Source organism: Silene latifolia, chromosome X, assembly GCF_048544455.1.
Source record: "Silene latifolia isolate original U9 population chromosome X, ASM4854445v1, whole genome shotgun sequence".
Classification (NCBI taxonomy): Eukaryota; Viridiplantae; Streptophyta; class Magnoliopsida; order Caryophyllales; family Caryophyllaceae; genus Silene; species Silene latifolia.
In genome coordinates, this window is record NC_133537.1 from 292,595,240 (window position 1) to 292,614,985 (window position 19,746).

The 19,746-nt window shown below is 41.7% G+C and overlaps 1 protein-coding gene across 1 annotated transcript in view; it reads right to left on the minus strand.

Annotated features, from left to right (window-relative positions):
- LOC141620319 (uncharacterized) overlaps positions 1–14,252 on the minus strand; it is a 42,274-nt gene extending 28,022 nt beyond the window's left edge. Inside the window, exons 1-2 of the mRNA XM_074437224.1 lie at positions 14,226–14,252; positions 13,760–13,960 (exon numbers count right to left, since the gene is read on the minus strand). Coding sequence (XP_074293325.1) covers positions 13,760–13,960; positions 14,226–14,252 — 228 coding nt within the window. The remainder of the gene's footprint in view (positions 1–13,759; positions 13,961–14,225) is intronic.
- Positions 14,253–19,746: the final 5,494 nt, after the last annotated feature.

Genomic DNA, 19,746 nt, shown 5'->3' on the forward strand with positions numbered 1-19,746 from the left:
TCTCAGGGTACACTGGGGGCTCGACGCCCGCCAGCTCAACCTCCTGCAAAATTCAAATGGTTTACATTAATCGATGATCATTTATCATGTTTTCAAACCAATCGAAAGAAAAGTGAAGCACTTACCACGACCGGCCAGTACGCCAACCTCCGGTAGAGGAACGCCGAGTAGTCCTCGCCAGGAAGAAGGAGAGCGTCACCACCGACGTCTGCCAAGTCAGCCTCCCTCTCAGCATCAGAAGGCTCCCTAAACATCGTCCGAGGAGGGTCGAGGGGGACCGTGAAGGCATCTCGAGAGCACTGGCGAGTCAAACGCTCGCCCAAGTACCACACGGGACCCATCGACGTCCTTAGCAGCAACCAGCTCGAGCTCCTGGGTCGAAGGACCTCAGCCATAAAAGGAGGGACGCCTGTGTAGTCCGCCCAAGGTCTGGGCACCCACTAAGTTAAGCAAACGAGAGGTTATGATCAGTTCTAAAAGAAAGCAATGAGAAAGCAAACGAAGAAAGGTGAGTCGAGGATACTCACGCCCTCCAGCTGCAGAGTGTTCACATCCCGTCGACAGACGTCGTGAGAAGAACGCTGGCTCTTCGTACGTCACATCACCCAATCCCTCACGACGGGATAAGCTCTCTCCCCCGGCTCCGTCCTCTTGGGCGCGAAGCCCGAAAAGTAGGAGTACACCCACGCCTGCAAACAAGATAATCAATAACGATCTTTCGTGATTCGATAAGAAAAAGAAATGATCTTTCATGATACGAAGTGAAGTTTCATACCTCCAGCAGCAGTCCAGGACCAATAGTGGCAGGAGAAGTCCCCTTCTCCACCAGTTCCAGACGAACCATGGCCCTTATGTAGCGAATAAGGACCGCAAAGCCAGCAGTGACCCAGTCCCAACGACCTAGGCCACTCAGGTTAGAAAGGAAGGGAAGAAGCTTCGTCGACAACCTCTCTCCCTTGTCTCCGAGGTAGAGTGAAGACAAAAACCACCAGAGCTACAAACGAGCTCTCTGCTCTGCAGTACAAGGAGGAGGAGTCGTCTCCCTCCAATCGATCACCACCATCGTCGGGATCTTCCCAGCAAAGTAATCCCGGACGTAGGAACTCGACACCAACCCGGGAACCGCAGCAGCTTTCGCCGCCAGGTTCCAGCCGATCAAGCTCCTAGCCTCAGTCGAGTCCACTCTCATGGCTATCTCCGGCCACACCACAGCCTCAGTCCTGCACGGCAAGCCAGAAATCATGCCGTAATCCTCCAACGTGACCCCAACCTCGCCAAAAGGCATGTGAAAGGCCGAGGTCGTATCCCATAACCGATCAAGGAAAGCTCGAATCAGGCTCCTCCGCCGACAGTCTCCCGTAAGCCTCCATCATCGTAGTGTAACCCGAGAAAGACCTGATGTTCCCGGCCTCCTATTTTGATTCAAAGCAAGAGTTATCTTTAGCTCGAATGAAAGAGGAAAGGGATAGCTAATAAAAGAAGGTGAATGAAAGAATGATGAATTCAATTTACCAAGCTCTTCATCGTCTTGTAGGACAAGTGACTCTCCGCCGCCCAGATAAGATGTCAGCTATCCCATCTCTCAGCCCACTCTGGTGCTCCCCTCAGCTGGCGACTACCTCGTCCAACATTGGCCCGCCTCGGAACCTCCTCCTCAACAACCTCCTCCTCGACGACCTCGCTTGCCACAACGAGCGAATACCCTCTGACAGGTGTTTTGACATGTCTTGGTTATGTTCCCCCAGCGACAGTTCCGGACAACCAATTGTCCCTCTCAAGACGTGGAGATCAGCCTCAATTATGTTCCCCCAGCGAGAGTTCCGGACAGCCAATCGTCCCTCCCAACACGTGGAGTTCAACATCAATCTCGAGTTTTGCCGAAGTTTGTTTGAAGACTGACCCAACATATTTCTCCCAGGAGTTCCTGTCGACGTCCTGCTGCCCCCTTTTAATCCTTCAATATTACGTTTTGCCTTCCCCTTGGAGTCCGACAGAGTAAGGAGTTTCAAGGAATTTCAGGTATGGTCTCTTCTTATGGCTGGCGAGCCTCCTTATGTAGTCTAATGGATTTTAAACAACCCTCCCTGATAGTCGACAGACTCTAAAATGTTCCCGACGACAGGTCCTTGGCTCAAACCCCTTGAGCCGCCTCACATTGCCATAGTCGTCAGGTTGTATTCTTCGATTGATCTGATGGCTATACTTTGACTTTCGCCTTGTCCAAGCCTCAGTCAAAGTGGGGGCTCTGTAGATACCTCATTTTTGCACCTCCCGCAAACCACCCGGTGATGATTGGGCCGCATGTTTGGTACACGGAACGATTTATGACAATTCGTAAGTTAATTGTCAAGTGATAGCTCAAACACTTGTGTCAACCCCTTGGTCGTCATCTACGCACCATTACGGTCGTTTTAACAGTAATTAGAGTACATTTGGAGTCCGGGTCAAACACCGTCTTCATTTTCTAATAACCGTTTAAAATGCCTAGTCAGAATATTCTGGAATGTTCTGGATATTTCTATTCCATATTTTCAATCTTTTAATCTTTAGTAAACTATATCCCGAAATTATTTTATAAATAATAAGGAAATCAAGATCAAACCGCAATTCCATAATAGAAACGCGGAAATCTTTCTTCCGCAGGAGGAAACCCTTGGGGAAAGGACGCAGCAGGTGCTGCGCCTCTTCCAAGAGACGCAATGGCTGATGTGCCTCTTCCCCAGCTCCTTTCTGCGTATTTTAAGATCTTTTCGAGATTTACTTCCAAAGTTTCACCGAAACCCTAATTCCTTCGTGTGATTAGTATAAATAGGGACATTCGTTCCTCATATTTCTCACGCGAGTGTCCGCCCTTCTCTTCTCCCTTTGCATTATAAGACCACGCTCTTGCTTTTTGGCGTCTACGTGCTTGAACTTTCGACCACGTAAGCTCAGATCTTTCTGAGTACCAGCCTCGTTTTGCATGACCGACAAATTTGACAAACTCCACATCAATCAACTTAATCAATTTTGTTTAATTTCCTCTTAGAGGGCACTTTCGTCGCACATTCGAGTCGAGCATCACTAAACGTTAACTTAGTTAATCTCGTTTCGTCAAACATGTAAGTCTGAGGGTGTAAATCCCTTCTTTTATTATTGTACTTTATTTTTATAATCATTATTGTAAGATTTACGTCGAAAATATATTCAAAACCGATTTACAAAACCTTTATTCAAACCCTTTTTAATGGATTAATGGGAGACAGATGTCGAGAAGGAACGCAGCAACTACTGCGCCTCTTCGAAGGGACGCAACACCTGTTGCGCCTCTTCCTGAGGCTGTCGCAGTTCCTGCTTTCCTTCTTCTTCCTTCGTCTTCTGTTTATTTCGTCTGTTTGTTTTGCTTTGTCTTTGTTTTTTCTTATTTCATTAACACGATAATTTTAACATAATAATTTTAACATTATAATTAGTATTTGGAGATTAGATTCATCAATATCAAGTCTCTGAAATTTGCGGGTTGTCGTCAGTAAATCAATCCGGGTTTTAGAGATTAGATTCATCAATATCAAGTCTCTGAAATTCACCTTTGTATATTTGCATCTGTTATTTATCATCACCATCATTAGTTCGCCAATAATAACCTAATTAATTTGTTTATTTGTAATTAATCCCTAATTAATCTTGTAATTAATTCGTTCCAATTAGTTTTATCTCGTCTTTTATTGTTTTTATGACCAATTCACATGTATATAATATATTAAACCACTTCTATCCGAGTCAAATATCAATAATCAAGCGTTTAAATCACCAATAAACATTAACGATATGCAATTCCGGTTTCATAGCCAGAATTCACCTCAGGAACAGACGCAGTGAGCACTACGCCTCTTCCAAAGGACGCAGCAGTGTTGCGCCTGTTCCGGGTTGAATTCTGCCCCTGAACTTCCGTTGTTGCTTTGACTTAGTTAGTAGCTTACGTATTAATTAACTATTACTCGTATTATCACCTAATAATCCGTTCGTTAATTTATTTTCCCTTTCTTTTTCTCAAACCATCCGTTTTAAGTGTATTTTCGACGTAAATCATTAACCCGTTGTAATTATTGTAATTTTCTTTATTGTATTTTTATTGTATTTCTTTATCCTATTGTTTGTATGCTTTCACATGTAATTAACCTAAATTTCTACCTCGACATTAATGCATGTTAAATTACGTGTCTACCGACTTAGTTTAATTCTCACATGCTAGGATTAATCTATTGTTTGTTTATTGCATGCATATAATCGACAACATATCGAGTATGAATAACTTCCCTAATCATTAGTAGAGGCCGCTATCGAGGCGGGCGGGATTAGGTGTTCGATCAAAAAAGCTTCCTAATACGTACCCTCACCCCTTACTCCAGATCTCTGTGAACATCCGTGTTCATTGGCATCCACGTGAGTCATTCTAGACATAGAATGCTAAGGGTAACGAGTTCTTGGTGTTCATGTCACTACTTTGTGTCTTGACATGGCATGAAGTATTCGAACGGTTTCCAATTTTCCACAATAAATTGGTGGCGACCCCACAAATGCAAAGCTTGCTCGTTTTCACTGAGCGACCCCCCGTGGGCCCGCATCCACAACCCCTTACTCCAGATCTCTATGAATATCCGTGTTCATTGGCATCCACGAGAGTCATTCTAGACAAAGAATGCTAAGGGTAACGAGTTCTTATATTCATGTCACTACTTTGTGTCTTGACATGACACAAGGTATTCGAACGGTTCCAATTTGCCATAAAAATTGGTGGCGACTCCACAAACGCAGGCTTATTCAACCTTTCACCGGTTTCAATGCCTCACAAATCGGTAACAGCCCATGACGTGCTTTTGCTATCCAAGGTTCCGTGGGAGAAGTGTCGCCGCCTCAAACATACACAACGCGCAGGTGCGCGTGGCGCGGATGGCCCATGTCCACAGTTTGGCGACTCCGCTGGGGATGATACACTTACGTGTTACCCAGGGTGAAACTTGAACAAGGTTAGGGAATAGTTTATAGGAGACAGTTGTCGGTTTTTTCATTACTCGACCTTCTTAGGTCGTTTTATTCGGCCTTCCTAGGCTCAACCCAACCCATTCGACCAATCGTCCCGTCTGGACGGTCCAAATTCTTATCTGGGCATAAGGATAGATAGCGATTGACGTTAACCATACCATGGTACATACTCTTGTTTGTATCAAGGGCTTTCACTACTCGAGGAAATGGACTAGGAACCGACCTTACTAATGTTTGGCACGGACCTCTCCACAGACCAGGGTTTGATTGCTTGGTATGGCAACCCACCTTTTATACCAAAACCCTTTAAATGCACTCAGCATACCGTTATAATGTCTGTATGAATAGTTGTATCATATACGTGATCACCAGTTTGTAAACAAAACCATGACGAAATTTTGTAAAATAGAATCCTTTTCAAAATGTAAATATTTCAAAAGTGGCCTAAAATAGCGCAGATTGAGTCGAAACTCTATCCAAATGTCCAGTCAAAATTCGGGCCTCAAAACCCATTTTAAAACCTCACTTCGAGTCAGCACTCCTACAACTACACTGCAGTTGCTTAGGATAAATATTTCAAAACTTGTCATTTTCAAACCTCACTGGACACAGTGGCACATGCCCACTTCACGAGTCAAGTCTTCTTTTTGAGTAAGTGTGCTAAATTGGTCGATCGTGTTTTGATTCGTCGTCAATCTCTTATCCCCAGTTTCCAAGATGCCTGAAACTAGTCATGCAAGCGTTAATGGACAACCTGGAAATGGTAATGATCTAATCCTAGCTGCGCTCGTCCGTCTCCAAACAAGCCAAGACCAAGCTTATGCTCGCCTGAATGCTATTGAAGGCGGAATTGTTGCTGTAGAAACTAGATTTCCTCCCGCAGAGAATGATATTCCCGATATGAGCGTGCATGATAACCTTCCATCCATTGTTGGACAACCAAAAGTCAACCCCCCCACTAGGTCTTACTAAAGCTGAAAAGTGACTCCAATACTTGGAGGAGCAACTAATGTACCTTAAGGGAGATGATATCTACAGGGAGAATAATCGCAAGTATGAGGGTGTAAATTCTCAACTACCAACCAACTTCAACATGACTGATATCCCGAAGTTCAAGGGGCATGAAAACCCTTTGAACCACATTCGTGCCTTCAAAGATTACATGTCTATCAAAGGCATTAAACCAGAGATGTTCTTAAGGATCTTTCCTTCATCTCTCGATACTATTCCTAAGCAATGGTTTTACTCTTTGGAGCACAAGAAAATTGCTACCTGAGACGATGCCGCAATTGAGTTCACTAAACAATACGCGGATAATGCTGAAATCCAAGTCAATATGCGCACTCTAGAGGTTCTTACCCAAAATGAGAAAGAAGGCTTCACCGACTTCCTAAGTAGGTGGAGAAAGACTAGCACACAACTTGTTGAACGCCCAGACGAACCCACTCTTGTGGAAAAGTTCGTGGATAATTTGAGACCCATTTATGCCAACCATTTGAGGTACCAATACATAAAGTCTTTCAAAGACTTGATTGTACTAGGAACGAGAATTGAAGACGGCATCCGTAAGGGGCTCTTGTCCAAAACAGTAGGTCGCGGATATCAAGGTTCAACGAGTCGTTCTTATGGCTCCACTAGCAAGACCGATGAGGTTAACCTTGTCGAATCATCTGCTAAGAAGAATAACCCACAGAGGAAATTTACTTATGTTGGTGAATCATATTCCACTGTATTGAAAAGGCTCATGAAACAAGGTAAGCTCCAACCCATATGACCTAGACCTGACCCAGAGAAGAAGTCTAAATTCTGGGATGAGAATGCATACTGCGAATATCATAGAGGCAAGGGACATGATACGGAGAAATGCTTCAAATTGAAACATTTCATTCAGGATATGATTGAGGATGGTCGCTTACCCATACCTCCCGCAAGCAAGCCTAACAATACTCAGAATCCTCTTGGAGTTTCGATGATCACAAATGAAGAATCCGCCTTGGATTGTTCACACCTCATTTCTCCAGTCGAGGATGAGATTCTTGCAAGAAGATGAGGGGAGTTATTCCACCATTTCTCCCACCATTGCCGACTTTATCGCATGGGCAAAAAGTGTAAGTAGTCAAGTTTCAGAACTAGAAGCTGTAGTGTCATCCCTACGCAATCCAAGCAAAACACCTAAGAGGAACGCGCCATTGGCTCCAATTCTATCTCAAGAGTCTACGATGCAAGAAGTAATCGCAGTAGTTGTCAATAGGGATGTCAATGGATCGGGTTCGGGTCGGGTGAAGCATCACCCGCATCCATCCATCACATTAAAAATCTCATCCAACCCATCCATCATCCGCGAAACTTATCATCCATCACCCGTCCATCCATCATCCGCGGAGAAACGGGTGGATCGGGTGATATATGGGTGATGATTTAATTATATTTATAAGCCTAAAAAAGTATTGAATTTTATTTCACCAAAAAATATGTAAGGTAAATTAGTATTAGACCAAGTGCTTTAAAAATCTTGTAACTTATGTTTGATTGAATATATAAAAAGTAAGTAGATTAATATTGGGTAGCTTAAAATTTATATAAATATGTATTTTTTTTTTCAAAAAAGGAAGAATATCGGGTGGCGGATGGATGACGGGTTGGATTTAGCTTCATCCATCATCCATTTATTTCATCCATCATCCATTTATTTCGAGTTTTCGTCCGTCCATTTAAATCGGGTGGATGGATATTTAGCGGGTGCGGGTGAGATTGACATCCCTAGTTGACAATCTAGTCGAGCAAATAATCAGTCTAGAAGCTGAAATCATCAGGTTGAGAGAGCTCAGTGTCGTCAACGGAATATGGGCAGACGATGATGAAGACGAATACCTCACAGAACACTATCTAGTCAAGGTTAGTGAGGATATAGTCAAGGCTAGCGAAGATCAAGATATAGACCACCTTACTCGCTCAGGACGCCCATATCAAAATGTCTCTCAAAACGGTCCTACTGTTAATGGTCCAGTTACTAACACCAATGTCATCACACCAAATGATGGCGAAGATACGTCTGCAGACCATTTATTAAAATAACTACAGAAGACAAAGGCTGATCTTTCCGTCTGGTAGTTAGTTGCGAGTTCATTTCCCCATCGTCAAGCTTTACTACAAGCATTGGCTAAACTGAACGTAGCGCACAACTCTACGCCTGATGACGTAGTCAACCTAGTCTTCCAAGGCTCAGTTAAACTAAGTAACCCAGTTACTTTTTCAGATGAGGATTTGCCTCCTTTCAGCGCCAGTCATAACCTCGCTCTATACATTATAGTCACATGCTTAAAGAAGAACGTACCAATGACTTTGGTGGATGATGGCTCCATAGTCAACATCATACCACTAAAGACAGCATACAAGATGGGCATGAAAGAATCAGATTGGACTCCTACCAACCAAGGTGTTTGAGCATAAGATGGAACACGACGTAAAGTAGTAGGGCTAATTAACCTTACTATAGCCACATGACCAATCGAGCGAAAGGTTAATTTTTAGATAGTGGACATCGAGGCATCCTTCAATATACTTCTGAGAAGGCCTTGGATTCACGCTTTCAAAGCGGTAACATCCACCTTGCACCAGAAGATCAAATTTCCTCTAGATGGCAAAGTAGTGACGATCACTTCGTCACCTATCAAGGCTGTGATAGAGAAAATGTCAAGCAACCAAGTAGTCACAGACCCAGTATACGAGCTTGGGGGATTTCAGAGTATAAATCTTGTAGAGAGCGAGCTGGCACCTCTATATTTCAACCCATACTCCAATTTAGTGGTCAACCACATACTTAAGTCTCAAGGATACTTCCCAGGAATGTCATTAAACCCTGCCAAGAAGAATATCTTTGCACCTTACAAAGAAGGAAACTCTCAAAGGATACCATTAGGTTTGGGATACAAGCCCACGAAAGCAGAAGCCTTAGAAATGCTTACTCAGTTCCAAAATCGTAAGGACAAAGGAATCCAGATGCGGTCCTATCTCCCTACCCTAAATGGATATTTCGTCAGGGAGGGGAGTCAGGAATACTTTCACGGGTTTCCCGAACCTTGGCATTATAAGGGGACACCACTAGCTGGAATCAAGGTTTTCCACGATTGGAACTTCGGCACTTCAGAAACGGTTCCTACCGTCAAAACTCGTCAAACACCTTGTTTAGACAAACAAGCCGTTAGCCTTCTGTTTGGAGAAGACCGATTTGTCAGAGCAATGCAGGATAAGACCATTACCATGATACTTCAAGATGACCATTTCAACCCAACATCGCTAATTACCGACACCAGTTCGAATCAGCAGAAAGGATGGAGAAAGTCAATCAAATGGACCAACAATCAAGGAAAGCTCTTCAAGGTCACTACTGGAGAAGGAGAGGTGTTCAAAGGAGAACCCGAAGACAACGAATTCGAGTCAGAGTCGAAATTAGATTCTGGGTCTAGAGAAGCCGCTAGAGAGTCTTCTTCTGTCGTCACTCCTCATCCCTTTATTTATCCTAGCATAGCATCGCATAGTAACAGCAGCTTGGGAAATGTCCCAGCAGCTGTCCATTTACCGCCATTAACTACTGAACAGATGGCTTCTTTGTTTCAGCTCTTTTCAAAATTTAATATGAATAAATCAGATTCTGCTTACTCGTGTTTTTCTGAATGCAATTCTATTTACGATGATAATGAGGATGCTCCTAACCCAGACTTAGTCGAATTACCTCCCTATATAGATAAAGAAATACTACAAGAGGGGGAAGGGGCACCATTTATAGAGAACACCGAACCCATCAACGTGGGAACCGAATTAGAACCCCAAGAACTTAGGATAGGGACGACCCTGAACCCAACTGAAAGGGCCAATTTTATCGACATCCTACACGAGTTTAAGGACATTTTCGCTTGGTCTTACAAGGACATGCGAGGGATCGACAGGGAAATTGCAGAACATCGAATTCCAATTAAACGAGGTTTCAAATCTGTAAAACAGAAGCTTCGTCGGATGAGGACTGAGTGGGTTCTTAAAATCAAAGAAGAAGTCGATAAACAATTCAAAGCCGGGTTCATCAAAGTTTCCGAGTATTCAAACTGGGTGGCTAACACAGTGCCCGTACCCAAAAAGGATGGCCGAATCCTGGTTTGTGTTGATTTCAGAGACTTGAACAAAGCGAGTCCCAAAGACGACTTCCCTCTACCACACATCGACATATTGGTAGATAATACAGCAGATCACGCGTTATTATCCTTCATGGACGGGTATAAAGGGTATAATCAGATCAAAATGGCCATAGAAGATATGCATAAGACAGCCTTCGTCACTCAGTGGGGGCACATATTGTTATACTGTTATGCCATTCGGGCTAATCAATGCGGGAGCTACATATCAACGCACTGCGACCACATTGCTACATGACATGATGCATAAAGAAGTAGAAGTGTACGTGGATGATATGATTGTCAAATCCAAAGATAGAAAGGGACACATCGATAACCTTCGCAAATTCTTCCTAAGACTGCGCAAGTACAACATGAGGCTCAATCCTCAGAAATGTTCATTCGGAGTAATGTCAGGCAAGCTTCTGGGATATGTCGTCAGCCAGAGGGGAATAGAAATTGATCCATCCAAGATCAAAGCTTTAATTGAAATGCCACAACCCCAAACAGAGAAGGAGGTTAGAGGATTTCTAGGCAAAGTGCAGTATATAAGCTGATTCATATCAAAGCTCACTATGATCTGCGAACCTATTTTCAAAAAGCTCAAGAAAACAGATCATACCATATGGGATGACGACTGTCAAAAGGCGTTTGACAAGATTAAGGAGATACTGGCTATGCCACCAGTGCTAATGCCTCCCCAACGAGATCAACCTCTTGGTTTATATCTCACAGTCACCGAAACAACCATTGGGACTATGCTCGCACAGACTGTTGGAAAAGAAGAAAGAGTTATCTACTACCTTAGTAAGAAGTTCTTAGAATATGAGTGTAAGTACACACCTCTCAAAAAGACATGCCTCGCTCTTGTGTGGGCGACAAAGAAGCTACGCCATTACATGTTTAGCTACTCTGTCATGGTGTATTCTAAAATGGATCCCGTCAAATACCTCTTCGAGAAACCCGTTCTCAACGGACGTTTGGCAAGGTGGACCTTAATGCTGTCAGAGTTTGATCTCAAGTACGTACCTTTGAAGGTCATAAAGGGACGCGCCGTTGCCGAGTTCTTCGCAGATAATCCTATCAACGATAGCCAGGCAATAGACACGTGGTCATTTCCAGATGAGGACATCCTACAGACCAGTGCAGACTCTTGGGATCTTTATTTTGATGGGGCATCGAATTTAAGAGGGTTTGGAACAGGAGTGTTGCTCATTTCTCTTGAAGGCGAACCTACACCACTTTCCGTCAAACTCGACTTCGAGGTGACAAATAACGCAGCAGGGTATGAAGCTTGCCTCATTGGTCTACAAGCAGCAGTGAGCTTAGGCATTAAGAATCTTCGAGTTCACGGAGACTCATCCTTGATCATTAACCAAGTTACAGGATCTTGGAAAATTCGAAGTGAAAGTCTAGCCCCCTATCAAGCTAGGCTAGACCAAGTTGCCCAATTCTTCGATCAGCTCACTTATCTACACCTACCTCGTGAAGAGAATTAATTTGTAGACGCTCTTGCAAAACTTGCATCTTTGGTTAATATGCCAGACAACATGGTTAAAATGCTTTTATGCATCGAAAGGCGGTCAGAACCAGCCTACGTACACCTCCTTACAGATGAAGAAGAAAGCCCAGAGGAACCTTGGTTCCAAGCCATACTAAACTTCAAACTTAATGTTACATACCCACCAAACATGGATAAGAGGGGACAATGCGCAATACGCCTACTAGCCTCTCAATACCTCCTCATGTAGGGAGAATTGTACAAAAGAACACCTCTTGATCATTCATAGGCACAAAAAGTGATGGAAGAAGTTCATGATGGAGAATGCAGTCCTCAGATGAGTGGACCCATAATGGCAAAGAAAGTCACGCGTCTAGGATATTACTGGACGACAATGGAGTCAGATTGTATTAAATACGTCAGATATTGCCACAATTGCCAGATCTTCGGGAATGTACAACACGTCCCTCTCTCAATGCTTTACACTATGACATCTCCTGGCCATTTTCTGATTGGGCAATAGACATCATTGGGAAGATCACACCAGTTGGAACAGGAGGTCACTGTTTCATTTTGGTAGCTATCGACTATTTTACCAAATGGGTTGAAGTAGCATCCTACACTGCTCTTACAGCTAAACATATGGCCAAGTTCATACAAACCAATATCGTCTGTCGATATGGTTGCCCACATGAGATCATCAGTGACAACGGGTCACATTTTCAGGCCGAAGCGGCATAATTGCTAGCCAAATACAAAATCAAGCACCACCATTCCTCGCCTTATAGACCCCAAACTAACGGCGCAGTGGAGGCAGCTAATTAGAATGTCGTCATGATTCTCAAGAAAATGATCGATAGTTATCGAGATTGGCTTAGCAAAATACCTTTTGCACTATGGGGGTATCGCACATCAGTTAGGACACCCACGGGGGCTACTCCTTTCTTTCTGACTTACGGCGTGAAAGCTGTGCAACCAGTTGAATTAGAAATCCCATCCTTACGCATTTTGCTCGAAAGTCAAATCCCAGAAGCTGAATGGAATAGGGATCGATATGAGGAACTCATCCTCTTGGATGAGCGAAGGTTGCGCGCATTACATAATATGCAGACATATCAGGCACGTATCAAACGAGCCTTTAATAAACGGGTTAAGCCCAGGAATATCAAAGAAGGGGATCTGATACTCAAATCAGTCAGAGCTCTCCTACCTGTCGATCCACGAGGAAAGTTTAAACCTAACTAGGCCGGACCTTTCTTAGTCAAGTTCATACTCTCGGGGGGTGCGGTTAGGATTACGGACCTAGATGGGAATGAATTTTCTAATCCTACCAACCTAGACCAATTGAAACGATACTACCCTTAGCATAGAACGAAAAAATGAAAAAAAAAAAAAAACACGCCTCGCGTAACCCACGTGCCGCTCATGCGACACAAAATAAAAATGGCTCTAGGCCCGCTGAAAGAAAATTTATGTCACTATGCTCTTGCATTTTGACATTTCGACATCCTCACATCATCAAATAAATTGAATTGTACTTCCCTTAGGAGTAAGTAAAGCACATGCTTATTTTTCTAAAGTTCATTACAAGCTCTTGCTTCGAACAATTATTCTTTTACATTTACTCGAACTACGCACAGGGTTTGATTTCATTTTTTCTAATGAATACGTAGGCAATCCTTCACAAGATACAACCCATTATTTTTTTTTTTTTTAAATGTAAATAGAAAGACATTTGCATTGCGTTTGAAATTTGACAAGAATAATAAAAGAAAATCACAACAGTTTCTTAACTAATAAATCTTTTATTCATTGTTCCATAAATAATAATAATACGCCAAATACATATAAAATGAAAATGCTGAAAAAAATGCTAGGCAAGGATTCTAAAAACCCCGCCATTTATTACAACTCAAATTAATAATAATAATACTATAATAAATGACTAAGGCTATTCTTCCATTTTCCCTTTGCCTTTTTCACCCTTATCATATTTTTTATCTCGACCACGAGCGGGGCGCTCTTGCATTGTCTCCGACCTCATCACCAACGGTCGTTCTCGCGGTCTAACCTTGCCGTTTCGATCCATCACCATCTCAACGGCAGGAGCAGCTCTCGGCTTCTTCGACGGACAAGTAACTAGGAATCCGGCCTCTTCTTCCTCCTCGGTCAAGTACTTTTGGTTCTCCCTTGCTACTTCGCGGATCTTATAATCCACAGGCTCGTGCTTCCTCAGCTTCTCACGTTCTTCAGGAGTACCAGCCTTCCTCCGCTACAAATATGAGTCAGATACCCATAAGAAGCCAATAGGAACTGGTATAAACCACATGTTCCTCTGAGCCCACCGGATTACTCACACTCGATAAGACTCCGAAGTGTGTGCCAAGGTAGTTTGGGGAACGGTATCAAGCTTCGGAATTTTCTGCCTAAGGCCCACTTGCCTCATCAATCTCTCCGGAAAGATTCAAACCATGAATTCTAAGCCAGGAACACGAACTGACCGTGTCGGATCCAAAGATGAGACTCCAGTGACTCACCCGAGATGCCACCATGGCGCAATCCATCGAATCAAGGGACCACCTTCGCTTTTCAACTTATTTTCCCAGTAGTTGCATACACGAGTGAAGTCCACCATGTATAGCCTAGTTCTCATTGCAATTGATCGAGCATGATATCCTGACACATTAAATGGGGGCTCGATCAACCGCAGCCGTTCCATCAGCCAAACCTGCAAAAAAGGACGGGAATTAATACTCATATGTCGACCAAAAAAAAGAAGAAAAAAAAACACAAAAAAAGAAAGAAAAAACGGTCGAAAAAAAAAGGAAAGTAGGTTCTTACCTGCAGGATGACAGGACTTCCCAAATAAGGAAGCTCGCAGTTGGCCTTTCTATTATCCAAACCAAGAATGGTCTCCCCTAAGCAAAGGCATTCTAGGCTCTTGCGCAGCTCCATTTGTTCCACTAGGCTCAGAAAACGAGGATTACCTCTCATATCCTCATCAACATGCCCTCGGAAGACATAGCAATGAAGTAGACAAAACCCGAAGGCCTGCACCTCGCAACATAGGAAATAGTAGGGTCCTCCCTATTTATAAACCGATCGATAAAGTCAAACATACGGACACCTTTTGAGGTCATAAGACGGTCCACCTCAGTCTTGGTCAACCCAAGCAAGTCCCTTAATTTACTTTTATATCCTTGAGCGCTAGAGGGTATAGCTGGTACATTTTCTGGATCCCATCCTCCAACAGCAGCTATTTCTTCAGGAAAAGGACAAATTTCGCCTCCCGGAAAGGCAAATACGTGAAAATTTGGGTCCCAATACTCAAGACAAGCATCCAAGAAGGGTTTCACCACTTTCACTAATTTGAGACTCAAGATCGATCCTAAATTAAAAGCACACATGTCGTGTTTCTCAATATTTGTAAACTCATTCGTCCATTCCTTCAGACGGTTTTCAAAGGCATCCATAACTTTGAAATTTCTTTTGAGAGGATATGTGAGTTTTTATGTAATAGACGGAAGAAAGGAGAAGGAATTGTGTGAATAAAAGCTCACCCGAAGTCTATATTTATATTGTTCGCTATTTCCTAAATTCTGTCGAGGACTGACAAACTGGAGAAATGACGCAGCATCTGCTGCGCCTCTTCCCCAGGTCCTTTTCCGTGTTATCAGCCATGGATCTTCCCTATTTTCCTTTTGGCTATGATTTACTATTCCTATAGGATCTTAATTTGGTAATTTCGTCAAAATTACCAAGTTTTATGTTTCCTAATCCTTTTTGGGTTCGCTTTTCGAGATACAATCGACATTCTCGCCAAACGCACGCACTTATTCATTTTTTATTTCTTTTCTTTTTTAGGGGAATCATTTCACTCCTCTTTTTCAATACATTTCACACTTAGACATTTCTTTTTAATTTTTTTTAGGGGGTAGCCCTCCCTACTGTCAGGTCATTTTGCCCATTTCTGGGCATTTTTTTGCGCATTTTCGTCGTTTTTGGACATTTTTGTCATTTTTGCTCATTTTCCGGCACTTTTTTACTCTTTTTCCATTTTGCGCCAATTTAGGCCACCTATATGCTATATGTTTTACGTGTAAATAATATGTAAATTTCGGCAGCATGACGGCACAAACCGTCACCTACCAAACCTGTTTTTAAGCTAACCTGCAGGAACAGCAAACACCTGTTAGGTTCATATACCTATTATTAGACTCTTCTAATAGTGAACAAATTAACATTTTAATTATTAGTTCTTTAGATCTAGTGCATGCATAACTAAATAAGAGATTAAATAAGAAAAACAATGTCCCTTACATTGTTATATGGCTCGAAAATTGGGCACAAATAACGTCACCTTCCTTATTTATTCTTGAGCTTAAATATGGTGGATGATCCTCCAAAATCTCAATGTAGGGATCCTCCTTTGATTGCACCCAAGACAAATCCCTTAAAATAATAAACTAATTAACTAGATTAGTGTATTATTGTACCTTAAAATAGATTCTAAAATTATCACTATTACTACACTAGTAATTGTGGACATGGGTCACAAGCCGGTCTGCGGGCGCGATGCAGCCTGCCGGTCTGTGGTCACGGGCCACCTGCACGCCAAGCCGATCTGTGGACATGCAGCGGTCTTTTGAAAGCCACGCTCGGTGACATAGAAATGCTTTCGACCGGATCGCTTTAGATCGGTCAGTTTCGTCTCGCCAAAGGTCTCGAAACGATGTAGAGATGTTCGGAGTCGCCACCAAGCAATTATGGAATGCTTGGAACCCGTTCGAAATCCACTTTATACCTAGGTCAACCAAGGCAAAAAGCGGTGTTTGACATAGGTACTAAAGATAAGGACTCGCCCCCCTTTTAGCATTTTATGCCTAAAATGACTCGCGTGCGCCCTGGATAAGGCCATCCACTATCCAAAGGTTCTGAGTAAGGGGTGAGGGTACGTATTGGGAAGCCCTTTAATCGGACACCCAATCCCGCCCGCGTTAGCGGCCTCTACTGATCGATTGTGGTTGTTTAAGTGCAAGAATTGATAAAACGGTTTAAATGCATGAATGCACATTCAAAAGTTTAACCTAACATGTGATAATTTCCTAAGTTAGTTTGTTTATCCATGTACCAAGAAATTGATGTCAAAGTTAGATTTAGATTGATTTCCATGTGAAAACGGAAATTAAACATCCATTTACCAAATTCGGGTTATGATGCTTAACACGATCCATTTATTTGAAAAAATGTGTCAAATGACAAAGTGTAAAAATGTAAACTTGTCAATCTGATCCGTCATGTATTCGGATTAACCGTAATCGGGATCGTCCTAGACAAATGCTAAAAACGAGGCAGAACAGTGCCAGACAGCCCTATAGGGGTGCGAGCCTATTGGCGAGGGAAAGGGCTCTGCTCAGGTTTTCAAATAAGAAAGCAGACGACCTCTTGGGGAGCGAGTCAGACGATGACCCAAGGGGCGTCTCCTGGTTGTTAAAAAGGTTGTTTAAAACCGTATTTGTGATTAAATGATTTGCAAGTATTGTTTGCATGACTCGGAATAATTACTATTGTGTTAGTAATATTTGTTGTCGGATTTGCAAGTTTGAAAAGCATAGTAAAATGTGTAAAAGGAAAATGTTTGAGTTGAACTAATTATGTTAAGTTCGATTATTTGTAATTAGTCAAGTTAATCATCGTACTCGGATTAAACCGACATGGTATAAAGAACCAAGGATGATTATGAATTATGACTAATATGTTTGCAAATGTAAATAAATGAGAAAGATGCTAAGTAAAATAAAAGGGGGTTAAGATACACTTTAATTTGTAATTAACTAATAATATCATCGAGTCACGGAATAAACCGTCATGGTATAAAGAACCAAGGATGATTTTTGTAATGGTCAAAATATGTTTATCATAAAAATGAATTAAAATGGTAAATAAAAGAAAATGATTTCCTTTAAATGTAATTAACCAATTAATATCACCGAGTCACGGATTTAACCGTCATGGTATTTGGAATCAAGGGTACTTATGATTTATGGTTAAAAAGTTTGTCATAAAAAATGATTTGAAGCATTTGAAATGGTAAAAACCGATTGTAAATAAGAAAGAAATAAAGAGGAAAGACGAGAACAAACACGGATGAGTATGACCCGATAACCCACAAGAGGCGCGAGCCTCTTTGCATAGCAAAGGGGTTCTATCTCGGGCTGAAACTCGGTTTTGGCTCGTCTAACCTATATTTGAATCGTGTTATGCATTGTTCATACATATAAACTCATAAAAACAGTAAAGACATGAAATAAATGAGATATTTACACCCTCAAACTTACGTGTATTGATGTTTTCAAGGTAGACGACTTTAGAGACGGTTTTCTCGTTGTGACTACTCGCGATCAAAGAAGTTTAAAAGAGTGCCTTAAAAAATGATTTTGTTTTGAAAATATGTTAACTAAAACATGTTGATTGATGAATTGAGTTGGTCAAATAGGTCGGTCGAATGCACAGCGACGGTACCAAACGAAATGTGTAAGGCTTGTGTTTTCGATCGGTAGGTCGAAAACACGTGTCAATTTTGTCACTTAGGAAGTCGAGTATAGAAGTTTAAGGGAGATGTGAGGGGGCGGATGCTCGCGTAAGAATTGTGGTGTTTGAAGGTTGGTATTTATATAGAAATGTGGGATGGTAGGTCGGTTGAGTTTGCTTAGAGGCTAAGCAGACACCCCATTGAGACGCGGGCTACCTAGTGACTGAAAGGGGTGTACTGTCCCTTTCAGAAATTTGGATTTTCCATTTGTTCTAACCAATGTTTTGTTGGTTGTGATTTGTGGTCTTTGATAGTTGCTTAGCCGTGTAAGCTTGATTTTGGGTGATATTTGGGGTAGGTATTTTGTGTCCTTGACTCGGGTTTAACCCGTGTGAGTCGGGATTTGAATTTCGAGTCGGTTTTTGGCCCGATGTCGGTTTAGACTCTAATTAGGGTCATTTTAATGCAAATGGCAAGATAAAACCATTCATGGCTATATTTTCAACATTCGAGATTTGGTTTGACTCGGGTTGACTCAGATTGACTCGAGTTGCGGGTTTCTGAATTGGTTTTGGTCCGAAGACGGTTTTGACTCTAATTAGGGTCATTTTAATGGAAATGACATGATAAAGGCATTCATGGCATTATTTTTGACATTCGGGATTTGGGTTGACTCAGGTTGACTCGATTTGCGGGTTTCTGAGTCGGTTTTGGGTCCGAAGACGGTTTTAACTCTAAATAGTGTTATTTTAATGCAAATGAAGTTAGAAAACTTTTGAAATAATTTTTCATATATAGCCAATCCACTCATGCATATCAAAAACAAGTTACAGTCCGATCATCATCGGGTCGTTTTTAGAAGGTGCAGATACTGGGTATCTACAGTAATCTAATATTTTGATGATATTAGATGAAAAACTTCTTGTTTCCAAAAACTTATTTTAGAGAGAGGTGGAGAGAATATATAAAATGAATACATGTGAATGTGTAAGAGTAAAAATAAGAACCAAAACTCCTCATAAAAGCGGAGTGTGGCTGGGTAGCATGAGGCCAAAATGACATCTTGCTTTTGCTTTTTACTCTTCTCAATATTGTAGGTGTGTAAGAATAAGTAGAGTAGGTTTGATTAATTTATTTTTATCACATAAAATAAATCATCCACTAACGCCTTCCACCCTCAATATTTCGGTCCATATGTATGAAATGGACTACCATTTTATTTTGTCAATTTGTCATTTGTCACACAATATGTCACATGTAGTATGCTACATGTTATTAATTAATTTAATGCATATTTATGAAATAAATATCATTTTATATATTAATTAAATTATATACTACAAATTGACTAGTGATTCTTGATCACATAAATAAAATGGGTCATATAATTATAATTCACAACATATTGTAATTATAATCAACCATTCACTCTAATGTTAATTGTTTCACAAACAATAATCAATTTTAGTAATAAAGTATTTCAATTACTAAAATAAATCTTATTTAATCAAATTACAATAAGATAT